Raw genomic sequence first — 13,991 nt, forward strand, 5'->3', positions numbered from 1 at the left:
AGAAGTATTGTTAATTAATTTTAAAAATCAGTCCGAAGCCTGGAATATACCCATGGGGCACACAGACATGCTGAGTTGACAAGTGAACCAGCAGCTACTCTTTGGGTCCAGCCTTTACTTCCTTTCCTTACATACCTCACTGTACTCTTGCTTAGCCCACATGCTAGATCTTATCCACAAAAATTACATAAAAACTTCACCAAGTGCTTAGTGGCAATGTTGATAAGCTCTTTCTGCATCATTCCCCTCATATCCCAATTTTGACCCTCTCTCAGGAGAGGAAATAAACTTGATCTTGTAACACCTGTTCTTGATAAAGCTTTGTTGTGTCTATGGTGATTTGTTCCCTTTTTAAATGTTCACTAATGCCATTTTCTCTGGAATTCCTAAAATCTCACCTCAGATGCCCCCTCCTTCAACTGCCTTCTTTGATGCCTAAGGTTTATAACAAACGTTTTCCTTTAGACTTCTCACATAGCATGTTGTCTCCTCTGGTGTGCTGGTCATCTGTCACATAGTGGGAAGAGGATTCTACCTAGAGGAATTGTATGGAATTCACATTCCATCTCCACCTCTTAGTAACTGTATGATCCTGAGCAATTCAGTTTGCTTATCTGCAATATTTATCATGGTCTAGCTTACAGGATTAAACATGATGTGCCTTGTAAACAAACCTTTATGTGCATTTCAGTTTATGATAATGGTATATTATAATTCTCTGTAAATCTTATTCCTCTGCCAGACTAAGTTCTATGAAGGCAAGGATTCTGTCTTGCTTTACCCTTGCATTTCTCTGGACCCCTGGTGCATATGTTCTTTGTGCAAATTAGGCATTCTATAATAGCAGCAATTGAGTACTTGGAAAGCATTGTGCTAGGCTCCTTCACTAAGTATGTGTTGAACACAAGAGTGAACATATCATGAACAAATGTTGCTGAGGGCAACAAAGTCCACAGTCTGAAATAACCTTCCTGGCTTGTCCCTTTGGAATACAAAGAGAAAACCTTGGGTTTCTCATAAGCAGTGACTGACTTTGGTGAGGCTCTGCACATGGCCATTCTCATTCTGTTGATTCAAGAGATATCCCTAAAAAACAGCTTCCTATACTGATGATTTTTTTTTTTTTACTCAGACTAAGAAACAAGGCTGTAAGAATGAAGAAGTTCTTGCTGTTCTTGGCCATGAACTGGGACACTGGAAGTTAGGCCACACCGTCAAAAATATCGTTATCAGTCAGGTGAGTTTGTGAGCATTCGGCCGAGGACCTGCTATTCCAGCTTCTCTCCTACCCAGTACAAATTAAATAGATACTTGTGCTCTCCTCATAAACAACTAATCCTTTCCTGAGGGAGGACAAGCCAATCCTTTCCTGAGGGAGGACAACCAGGAACCACAATTTTTCCTCACTTCTCCAAATTCCTTTTCAAGTTACTAGTATAATCTTTTGACAAATACAGTCATTCAAGGAAGTCATAGAAGGGAGAGGAGCAATCTGTGGAGTGGGCATTCCTTTTTTTGGAGATGAGGTCTCCCTGTCTGACCCAGGCTGTAAATGCAGTGGCCACTCATGGGCCTGCAGTTCTGATACTAATCATAGGGAAGTGTTTAAGATTTTTTTTTTCCCCTGACCTAGACTGTTTCACCCCTCTTTAGTCAGCTTAGTGGTCTTCTGTTCTTGGGAACTCACTGTATTGATGCTAGAATTAGTGCAGACATCCTATTGACTTTAGTCCTGTTTCAGTTCAGAACTCATGAATTCAAGGGATCTACCAGTTTCAGACTCCCCCAAATAGCAGGAATTTCTAGGCATGTCCTACCATACCTACCTGGCTGCTGGCTCTGGTGTGGGAATTCTTGGTGGGTTTGGTTCTTCATGCCAAAGTTGAGTTCATACAACAGAGTTGAAATGGGTTTGAGAGATCTTCCAGTTGAGGGAGTCTTAACCTGAGAAGTCTATGAATTTAAAAAATATTATTATAACACTATTTCACTATTTCTAGTTTTCTTTGTAATCCTATGTATTTTATTTTACATATTAAAACAAACGACCTATTGTTCTGAGGAGGGTTTCATAAGCTTTACCAGATTGCCCCTAGGGCCATCGTAAAAATCCCGCCTTGAGAACCCTCAATGTGGTCTAAGCCTTGATTTTACAGATTTAAAGAGGAAGGCCCAGAGAGCTTGGCCAAGGTAATTTCATTTGCCTGAGGTCACAGAGCAGTACTTGAATCCAAGTTGAAAATCCAGCATTTTCTCCACACTTTGCTTTTTTTATATTCTTTCTTCTAGTCCTTCTTAAAAGAAATAGACACATGCTTCGTTTACTAAACTGTTACTGACTTATAAATCATGACAATTAGGTAGAAGTAATTTGGGAGCACAGGTTCATTCTGTTCATCACTATCTTTGTGTCATTTTACTGACTTCCAGATGTGAGAAATAAAGCACTACTTAATGAGTCAGTGACTCGTTTTGTCATTCTGCCAGATAGCTTTTCACAGCAAAAAAAATCCCCATTGGACCAGTTTTGTCCTTGGCCACAAGGGGATTCATTCCACATTGGGTTGTGTTTTTTTTTTTAAACTTTACTTTCCGTCATTGGTTCCAGAGCTTCTGCAGTTAAGAGGTAGGCAATGGGAGTTAAGTGACTTGCCTAGGTTAGGAAGTGTCTGAGATCAGATTTGAACCCAGGTCTTCCTATCTCCAGACCTGGCTTTTTATCTACTGAACCACCCAGCTGCTGCAATATACTCCTTTTTATAAAATTTTCATTGCTCTCTTGTTTTTACATTTCCTTAACTTTCCAGTAGATCCTTCTTTCCTTTCTTTCCAGAAAGACAATTCCTTATGACAAAGAATTAAAAAAAGAGGAAAGGCAACAACCTATCAAAACTAACCAACACATCAGTCAAGTTTATCATTACAGATACCATTCTACACCCGTAGTCCCTCATATTTGCCAAAAAGGGAAGGAGGCACATTCACAGATCTTCTTTGGAGTCAGTTTTGGTCATTAGCAGTACAGAGTGATTGGATTTTATTTTTTAATGACCTTCCCATTATGGATATATGTACATTCTTACATATTTTATGGATATGAAATCGTAGAACCAAACAAACCAAACTCTTCTCTCTTTTTCTTTCCCTTCCCTCCTTTCTCCTGTCCCTTCCACCTCTGCCTCCCATCTCCCTGTTTCTCCATCTTTGTCCCTCTATGTGTGTAAATAAAATACATTATCTTTATGACTAAATATAAAATGTATACACATGTATTTGTGGATAGACACATTTTGTATCTGTATAATCTCTGTAGACATCTATCTGGAGAGAAGCAGGTAGCTGTTCTGCAACTTCCCATCTTAGAAAGTTGTCTAGGGTCTTGAGAGATTGTGACTTGCCCAAATGTGCCTAACCAGTATATGTCACCATCAGAACTTGAAGCCAGGTTATATCCTGACTCCAAAACCAATTCTTTACTCTGCCATGCTGTCTTTCTGTGTTTTCTCCTCGTTCTGCTTTACTTGGTATTGCTTGTCTTCTCATATTTCCCTGTATTCTTTTATGTCCATCATTCTTAACAGTATAGTAGTATTCCGTCATATTCATATGTACCACAGTTTGTTTAGTAATTTCTATTCTTTTTTGTTTTTGTTTCCATTAAAACCTATGCCATAGGCAGCTTCATTTATTCATTTATTCACAAGATTTAGAGCTTGGAAGGGACTTTAGAGATAACATAATTCAGGACAAATGGGTGGCACAGTGGGTGGAGTGAGTGCTGGGTAGACCTTAGTTCAAATCTAGCCTCTGCCCCTTACTAACTCCATCACCCTGGGTAAGTCACTTAATCCTGTTTACCTTCTCCCCAAAAGAGAGATGATATAATTCATTTAATACTGGACAAAAAGCCAATTTTTTTGAGTCCCAGCAAAATATGAGTAGTAGTAGAACAGAGAATTGGTAAATACAGTTTGAAATAACTACACATGAAGTGAAATCATCTTTCTCTACAAATGAGCTGAAGGCTCCTTTGGACAGAAAGTAGGTACTAAAGAGGTAGAACAAAGTGGAAAAGTGGGCTTTAAAAGAAGTAGCAACAGGGCATATGTCTTTAATTGTTGAAGGGATCTGACAGACACCAGGGTAAGATGGCACCTGCCATTAAGGCCAGTGGTTGCTGGTGGGATGGACAAGACCCAGATTTGAAATTTGAATGTTACCATTTAACTTGACAGACAAAAAACCTAATACATTCTTAAGCTCATAGTAGCTAGTCTTATATAAACATAAATAAATATATATAAAACATAAATATATAAATTTAAAAAAAATAAAATAGTGTAGCTGGGATAAGATGAGAAACTGGCCATTGGGGAAGAAAAATCTTTGTTTCAAATATCTTTGATAATGGTCATTCAAATTCAAAAGAATTTTCTCATGGATAAGTGGTTAGAGGATCTGGAAAACGAAAACAAAAAGTATTAGCCATTATATGAAAGATTGCTTCAAGCCACTAATAAGAAACAAAGATCAAAACAACTGGGAGATTTCACTTCACACCCAGACAATTAGTAAATCTGACAAAAGATAGGACTAGGCAATGTTGGAAGGATGTTGAGAAATATGTACATTATTGATGGAGCTGTGAATTGGTTCAGTCTACCCTCATTCAAATTTGAAAGAGACAGATAGCACAGGGAAGTGGGGAGGAGCCCTGGATTTATATATATTCAAGTGTTGGCTTTGTGATTATTTTCTTTGTGATCTTTGGAAGTCATCTTACTGCTCTACATCTGTTTCTTCCCATTTGAAATGAGAATACTATAGAGTCCCATATGTGTGAGGTATATGTTCCAAAGCCTGCTACAGATGGCTGAAACTGCAGATATAAGTGCACACCTGCTCATCTCCATAGAGATATGCTTTCTCTTCCCCTGCTCCTCAGCTCAGTGGTCTGTGGCCTCCTATCCCTCCCCAATATACTCTACCCCCTCCCCCCCAAAAAAATGTAAAACGGAGAAAGTGGAAGCAAAGAAACTGCTGTCAGGGGCAGACTGCTGCCACAAGTGGACTTCTGGTGCTTTCTGAGGAGGATAACTAAAACTGGAAAGTGAAACTGTGGATAAGGGGACCCAACTAAGGGGACCCAAGTGTAAGTTACTAGTTTTCTCATTGGGTCACTGTATAGATCATGTGAAATTATGGATTTATAACACTCAATTTTGAAGTGCTATGAACATTTTAGTTATTACTTAGTTAAAAATATCTCCAATCATAGGCCTGCAGTGGGTATACTTTCCATTCAAATCTTTCCTTTCCAAATTCCAAATCATTACCTTTCCTGTCTCAGATAGAAGGAAAACTAACCACATACATTTTCTGTGATTACATTTAATGCTGTTCTGTTTTCTTTTGAAAATATTTTTTCCAATTATATGTAGAAATTTTTTAATGTTTGTTTTTGAAAACTTTCAGTTCCAAATTCTCCCATTCTCTCTTCCCCAATACTCAGTATTGACTCTAAGACAGTATTGAGCCAATACTCAGTATTGACTCCAAGACAGAAGGTAACAGTTTTAAAAAATTAAATTAAAAAGACCTAAAAAACCAAATGAGAGACATTGAGGAAAAAAGTAGGGGGGAGCAATGCAAGATAATCATCATAATTATGAAAGATCACCTAAATGGAAAAAAGAGATTCTCTTGTGTGTACTCACAGAATAAAATAATTTATAAAGAATTAGGATTGGACAAGGGAAAGCTAAATAATTTCCTGAGACAGACAGCAAAAAAAATAATAAAGCAAAATCAAAAGAATGAAATAGTAGAAGAGAATAGGAAACATTACAAAAACAACTGACCTGGAAAATAGATCATGGAGAGACAATGTAATAATAGTTGACTTCTGGAAAGTTATGATCAGAAACAGTTTATATGCTATACTCAAGAAATCATCAAGGAAAACTGCCCAGAAATTCTAGGGAGGGTAAAATAGAAATTGAAAGAATCCTCCCATCACCACCTCAAAGAGACTCAAAGATGAAAATGCACAGGGACATCATTGCTGAGTCCTGTAGCTCCCAGATTAAGGAGAAAATACTACAAGCAGGAAGAAAAAGAAAATTTTCTCTGAAGTTATAGTCAGAATACCATAAGACTTAGTTACTGCAACATTAAAAGAGTTCAAGACATGGAACACAGCATTTTGTGGAACAAAAAAACTGCTTACAACCAAGAATAACATCCAGCAAAGATGAGCGTAATGATAAAAAACAACATGGATATTTAATGAACTAAAGGAGTTTCAACTATTCCGGGGGGTGGGGGGTGGGGGGAAGAATAGGCAGAAAATTTGATCTATAAGAAACATACAAAGATAATAAAAGACTAATTGAAAGTAGTCCAAGAAATCAAATTGATTCCTGTATGGGAACATGTCATCTATGGACCCAGGATTGGTGTCAGTGCCTGGGTATTTTGAAGGGACATATGTGGATGGAAGACTCAAGGTTGAGACAAATGTAGTAGAATGAGTCAAAATAGTAGTGGAGGAGTAAGACCAGGAAAAGTTAGTGTGGAAATGCTATTTCATACGGAGGAAGAATAAGTGGAGGAACTGCCACATAGGAGGGGAGGAGTGGATGGAGGGCTGATAGTACTAGAACCCTACTCTCATCAGACCTGGGATAGAGAACAACACCCCCAATTTGAAGGGCAGAAATGTTCTTAATGTACAGAGAAACAAAAGGGAAGGGGCCTAGAATAAAGGATGGAATGGGAGTCCCATTGGGGAACTGAGGTAATAAGAGAAGGAAGGGTGGGTTGAGAGAAAGGCGGTTGGAAAGGTGGATAGAATAAGAATTAAAAGCTAAGGGAGAAGGGACAAGAGAGGGACCTTTGGAAAGGTGAACCAATTTGGAACTAGGAAGGCAAAGGGAGAGGATATTGGAGGATTTTTGAGGAGTACATATTGGAGAGGTATTGGTTGAACGAAATTGGAAATCTCGGGAGTGATACAGTGGAAAGGAAGAAGAGGATAGTGAGAAGTTATAGATAGTGACTGACACTGAGTGTAAATGAGATGAATTCACCTAAGGGAAGAAAATGAATAGAATAAAGAATAATAAAAAAAAAACAAACCAGGACCTGACAATAAACTGTTTACAAGAAACACACCAAAAATGAGGGATACATATAAAGAGAAGGTGAGGGGCTGGAGCAGAATATACTGTGCTCCAGCTGATCCACAGAAGGCGAGGGTAGCAATCCTGCATTCCTAAGGGGATATGGCATTGGAACAAAAGTTCTACTGGGTATGACCAAGCTGAAAAGACTTGGTTTTGGAAGAAGTATGGTTCTGGCAACTGATTGTTTCTGGCAGAGTTGGGGTCAAAATGGATGTAATTGGAAGGGTGACTATTTTATGTTGGGGGGTGGGATACTATAGATAATGAAGCATATTGATATTGGTTCTGTATGCATTACGTTTTATAGCACATATATTTTTAAAGGGAAAAACTAAATGAGATACAGATGGCAATAGAGAACAAAATACTAATAGTGGGTGACTTTAATTTTCCTCTCTTAGAACTAGATAAATCTAACCAAAAAAAAAACAAGAAAGAAGTTGAGATGAGTAAAATCTTAGATAAGTTAAATATGATAGCTGGAGAGCCTACACACACCTGGATTAGGTTAATAGTAGACCTAAGCCTGAGCATAGTTTTTGGTGAGAGAACAATGGTTTAGAGAGCATAAATATTCCTTAAAAGTCGTACTTTAATACTCACTATACTGTAGAGGTAATCCTGCATTCCTAAGGGGTTGTGGCATTGGAACAAAAGTTCCACTGAGTATGATGAATCTGAAAAGTCTTAGTTTTGGAAAGAGTATGGCCCTGGCAATAGTTTGTTTTGGTTGCCTCTCGTCCAATCTAGCCAAATATGGTCATGGTAATGTATGTTAACTGAGAATCAGATGGATTAAGTTGATCAAATTAAAGCTGATAGGAACGTGAAAAAACAGGCTTAGTATTATTTTGCTAGAGCAGCTCTAACTTTTTTAGAAAAAAAAAAGATGTAAATATACATTAAGAACTGTAAAATTGGTCATGCTCATTGACCTATGGATCCCATTACTAAGATTAAGCCCTAAGGACATTATTGATAGGGTAAAAAACTGTGTGTGTGAGAAAATGTTCTGCCCTAAGGGCATCATTGATAGGGTAAAAAACTGTGTGTGTGTGAGAAAATGTTCATGGAAGCTTTGTTTGTAATAACAAAACAATTGGGAATTTCTCCCAACAATTGGGAGAAATGACTAAATAGATTACAGTATATGAATGTAATGGATTATATTATTAGAAATGACAAATGTTGGAAATATAAAGAAATTAAGAGAAACATGAAGAGATGAAAAGAAAAGAGAATAAAAATAATACATACTATGCTTACTTTCAGAGAGAACTGGAGGAAAAGGGCCTTTTCCTTTTTAAAAAAATCTCTTTGGAATACAGATGTAGTAAATGGAATTCCTGGATATGCACAGTTTTATAGTTTTTTGAGCATAGTTTCAAATTGCTCTCCTGTCTGCTCTATTCACAAATCCAACAGTGCATTAATGTCTCAATTTTCCCATATCCTCACCTTCCAGCATTTGTCATTTTCCTTTTTTGTCTTACTAGCCAATCTAATAGGTGTGACATGGCATCTCAGAGTTGTTTTAATTTGTACTTCTTTAAGCAATAGTGATTTAGAGCATTTTTTCATATGACTATAAATAGCTTTGATTTCTTCATCTGAAAACTGTTTATGTCCTTCAACCATTTATCAGTTCAGGAATGACATATTCTTATAAATATGACTCAGATCTCTATGTATTTGAGAAATGAAATCTAATGTAATTCTTAAAACGAGCATGTGGTAGAATTTAAAAATAAAACCCAGGCTGTTGAATGTTGCCCTTTACTGAAATCATTCCAACTATATTTGTGTATCTCTTTTTCATTTTAGATGAATTCTTTCCTTTGTTTTTTCTTGTTTGCCATGTTAATTAGTCGAAAAGAACTTTTTGCTGCATTTGGTTTTTATGATTCTCAACCCACTTTGATTGGACTAATGATCATCTTCCAGTTTATTTTTTCACCCTACAATGAGGTAAAGTATGGTCTTTTAAATGTGTTCACATAATTCAGTAAGTCTAGGGTCTCTAGGATAGTCTTTGAAATACTATGCCATTCTCTATGGAAGGTCTTGAAAGATCAACAAACCTATGTTTATTTAACACATGATGGGAAGAAGGAGGATGATTTTTCAGATACTTGGGGACTCTTCATCACCAGTGGAATGACTGGCCTGTTAGTGAACAGACTCCCACCCAGACCGGAGTAGTACTTGGAGGCTGTCACTAAACATAAAAAAGACTACAGAATGATGGTTAAATTTGAGAAAAGAGAAAGTGTGCCAAGTGACCGTTGGATGGCCAATGGCCCTGCCATAAGTGGTTGAGAAGAAAACTTCATAATTTGTCTCAAGGCTATGGGAAGAGGGCAAGGACACCTTTAGTAACTGGGAGGGCACCCCTGGAAATTGTGGGTGGGGCCAGGAGATAGGCCTTGTAAGCTTTTGATCCTCTGGAAATAGGAAGAAACCTTCTGTAAAAGAAGATCCCAAACCTGAAGAAATAGAGAGGCAGCTTGGCTAGGGTAAAATTAGGATCCTTGATAGACCTCATCAGTCAACTGTAATTGAATCTCTTCCCCTTCATGGAAGGTTGGTAACCTGCCCATTGTCAGACTAAATAGCTAAGGCAGGATTAAGACCTAGGCCTCTGACTTCAAGCCTTATGACTTCTAATGAATGGAATTTGAAGAGAAGCAAATTCCAGCCCAATTTAAGGAGAATATTCTGGGGCAGTTAGTGAGAGTTTTTGTAGTGGAGGCTGCATGAACCCTCATTGGGGAGGGTTTTCTTGCTTAGCTGGGAGTTAGACCAGATGCCCTTAGAGATCCCCTGCAGCTTTGACCTTGTGTTCCCTGAAGGCATCCTCCACTTAAAGAAGGTAGCAATAGTAAAATAATCTATCTTTGGAATTAATAATTAACCTAGCAGAAAAGTGGAGCTAAGGTAGACATGTCCTTTTTGACCCCAGCTTAGAAACCTATTTCAATGAATTGGGGAACATACAGTGAATAGAGGTCCTAATGGGACTGGCATCCCAGGAATTTAGTGGAAAGACATAAAGAGAAAAAGCACTAACAGGGTGTAAGGATGGGGACTGATGAGGTAGTGAAGAGTGTGAGGCACAATACAAAGAACAATCATCTCAAATTATTACTGGGCACAGGCAGTACTATGGGCTGGACACAAAAGTGGGGTATCTTTCAGCCCTGTGCATATTTTTGATTTCCTCAGAATGAACACTGCCTTCACCAACATAGGCCCCAGTGTTGTAGTATATAGTTTTCATAAGTGGTTTTGTTACCCCCCAAAAAAGAAATTATATGGTAGGTAACCTTCTAGTGATTAAGCCTCTCCACACTTTACTAGGCTAGTTCTCAGGACAGATACACAGTTATTTAATAGACTTTTTTACCAGATGGGAACCTGTCAAAACTTAGAATGACTGGCATAGCCTTCAAGAGCCCATTGGGGTTGCATTCACATCATGATTTAGTAGCATTATTTAATCCCGTACTTAATAAACAAGGTCAGGGGCAATTAGGTGGCTCAGTGGATGGAGAGCTAGGCCTAGAGAAGGGAGTTCAAATCTAGCCTCAAACACTTCCTAGTTATGACCCTAGACAAGTCACTTAATCCTCATTGCCTAGCCCTTACCACTTTTCTGCCTTGAAACCAATATACTGTATTGATTCTATGATGGAGGGAAGGGGTTTATAATAATAACTGCAAAAAGGTAGTCAACTTGATTATGATGAGGATGATAAGCTAGAAATGTTAAAAGAGATAAAGAATTTCAAAGCTAGCTTGAGTAATAATAGATATTTCACTCATTTCTACATATATTGGTAGAACTTGGAACAAGATGTAAATGTGGGGTTCTCATATAGCCCATGTGCCTCCTGGGCATTCAGATGACATTAAAAACGTCAATTTAGCCAGATAACCAGGAAAAAACAAAAGGCTTGTATAAGACTTTTCCAAATAACTTGAGGCATTCCAGAAGGCAAAAATGTCAAGTCCTACAGTCTATTGGCAAGATTTTAGGACCATCAAGATGAAAACTATAAGCCCTAGATTCCCAGTTTGCTTCTTACACCTCCTAAACCATAAAGAACCACACAGGGATGGCTAGGTGGGTCAGTAGATAGTGAGCCAAGCCTGGAGAAGGGAGGTTCTGGGTTCAAATGTGACCTCAGACACTTCCTATCTGTGTGATCCTAGGCAAGTGACTTAACTGATTGCCTAGTTCTTGCCACTCTCCTGTCTTAGAATTGATACTAAGACAGAAGGTAAGGGTTTAAAAAATGATGACGACAATGTCCACTAAAATCCCATTGAATTTGAACTTTACTTTTATTCTGGCCTGTTTCCTCATGCCCAGGCCCCACTTCCACACTTCCTTCTTGGTTGCAGCATCACTAAACCTTTGGTGAGAACAAAAGTACTTCTTTTCAGTAACTCTTTTTTTTCCCTTCCCCTCCCTTAGGTACTTTCTTTTTGTCTCACAGTCCTGAGCCGAAGATTTGAGTTCCAAGCGGATGCATTTGCCAAGAAACTTGGGAAGGCTAAAGACTTATATTCTGCTCTGATCAAACTTAACAAAGACAACTTGGGATTTCCTGTTTCTGACTGGCTATTTTCAATGTGGCATTATTCCCATCCTCCACTATTAGAGAGACTCCAAGCTTTGCAGGATTCAAAACAAGACTGAACCGTCTGGGACTGCTCAAAGACACTTTCGGAAAGTTTCCATCCTGGCAGCATGTTCTAGCTCTTGATGTTTTTACCTTCTTTTTTTTTTTTTGAAAAGAAAAATTAAGTGCAGATGGGTGCCCAGATTTGAATGCACTTAATATCCCATTTTAAAATTGATTGGAGCAATCCATTTTTTGAAAAAGGGAAAACATTGGATGAGTTTTAGAAACCATTGTATATAAAGGCATTTTTACTTTATTTTTGATGATATAATTTACCCCTGACTTATTTGAACAAACACAAAAGTATTCATTTGCATACCCATAATTTAATCTGTCCATTGGGTACTTTGGGCACATCTTTGGAGGGGACATCTCTTCCTCTGAGACCTTTCTATAAGGCTAAGACCATTGTCCCAAATCATTGTGCTCATACCAAATTTAATCTTTAAGGAGTTAAATTTTTCATGTTTAATCTGACCAACCAATCAGTGTTTTAAAAGGGGAGGAAGGTACTTGCTATTACAGCTGGCATTATTATGATGTAATATGGTTATAAATGTGCTTTTGACCCTACCCCCCGTCTCTACATTTAGATGAGTAATTTGAAGACTTTTTTGTTCATTATATTTTTATTGGATTTTATTCTTTAGGATCTGTCCCATGATAAAGAAAATCATAAAAGATTTAATGGCATTTGGGCAAAGCCATTTACTTCCCATGTGACTGACCATATTAGGTAAATCAATAGGTACCGTTAGTTTTTTTGAATTTGCAATCCCTTTCTATCCCTGATTTCAGCCAGGCCTTCAATAAGGGAAGTATGGATTCCTTTTTCTGCCAGAAATAGCCATATTATGTAGGTTTCTATATCTATACAAGGGAGAAATTTTGAAAAAGGATGAATAGAAGATAATTTTTAGAGACCCCAAGATGACAGGTTCTTTTCACACTTAGACAAAATAAGTAAAAACTAAAAAAAAATTCCTGTTTTAAGAAAACCTTTTAAATTTAGATTTCTGCCCACTCCTCCAAGAAATGACCAATGCTATGAATCAAGCCCATAGTAGCATCCACTTAGACCAGTTGTAGTAGTTGTCAATGGTTATGCTACTTTTATTACAAAGCAGTCCTCCACCCCCCGAGGTTCCTTTTGGCGTTTTAAAAGAAATGGGCACATGATTGCCTTATAATTACGTACAATGCCTGAGAAAGTTTTTGTGTCTGGTGTCCCTTTTGCTACATCTGCTTTTTGGGTATCTGCTCCAAATAGGAACAGAACCAGCCTGCAGATTTCTGCAGGTAAAACTTGGCACAGTTGAGGTTTGGGGTAACTCCTCCCCGTGAAAATAGGATCAAAGTCAATATCTGTTGTAATGCTTTATTTATTTTCTTAGGCAGAATGAGAGGGGGCGAGTTTTACAGTTTTATTCCTCCAGCCTCCCTTATCCCATATCTCTTCCTTCTTGCTGAGATGGCCTTCCCTTCCTCCTGTGCCTTTAAACTCACATTTAAATCCAGCACAAGTCAAATCATTAAAAAATTGCCAATGGAAAGTTGTCTATTCTGTCTTTAATTTGTTGGTTAGAATATATGTTTTTATCCACTTCTTAGACTCGATCTCTGAACACCAAAGGAGTTGGCCAATGATATGTGAAGAGTTGGCTCTGATTTTCAAGGAGAAGCATTATTCCTTCTGGGTTTACAGACTTAAGGTTATCTCTAGCCCCTTTCCCTGGCCAGTCTTGCTCTGTAACTGCTTTTTGATCTGCTTTGACTGTATTATTTCAGCTCTGATGCAGCTCATATGATCATGGGTCTGACTATTTAAAACATCAAAGTTACTAATTGGTGTCTCCACTCAGAACCAATTTAATATGTCCTCCTGGGAGTCAAATTAAACTTCCTTAGATGTTTTGATCCTGCTTCTCCCCTGCTGTCATAAAGTGAGATTTGAGTTGGTCAAGATTTGTATAAAGAAGCCTTGTAGGCAGCATAAGTCTAAGTGGTTTAGGCATCCATTCTTAAAGAATTAAACTACTTCAGTTAAGTGTTTATCTAATATTTACAAACATTCTAAAGGATCATGCTAAGTGCTAGGGTTAGAAAGATTTTT

At 37.9% G+C, this 13,991-nt stretch overlaps 1 protein-coding gene across 4 annotated transcripts in view; it reads left to right on the plus strand.

Moving 5' to 3' along the window:
- The window catches only part of ZMPSTE24 (zinc metallopeptidase STE24), a 62,881-nt gene extending 49,450 nt beyond the window's left edge, over positions 1 to 13,431 (plus strand). For 2 of the 4 annotated variants that reach the window (XM_007492851.3, XM_001381168.3), the window contains exons 8-10: positions 1,133 to 1,237; positions 9,012 to 9,155; positions 11,668 to 13,431. In XM_007492851.3, coding sequence (XP_007492913.1) covers positions 1,133 to 1,237; positions 9,012 to 9,155; positions 11,668 to 11,892 — 474 coding nt within the window. In that variant the 3' untranslated portion in view covers positions 11,893 to 13,431. The remainder of the gene's footprint in view (positions 1 to 1,132; positions 1,238 to 9,011; positions 9,156 to 11,667) is intronic. The other 2 variants (XM_056795221.1, XM_007492852.3) reach the window with 1 other exon arrangement.
- The last annotated feature ends 560 nt before the right edge of the window (positions 13,432 to 13,991 follow it).

This window comes from Monodelphis domestica, chromosome 4 (genome assembly GCF_027887165.1).
Source record: "Monodelphis domestica isolate mMonDom1 chromosome 4, mMonDom1.pri, whole genome shotgun sequence".
In the NCBI taxonomy this organism is placed as follows: Eukaryota; Metazoa; Chordata; class Mammalia; order Didelphimorphia; family Didelphidae; genus Monodelphis; species Monodelphis domestica.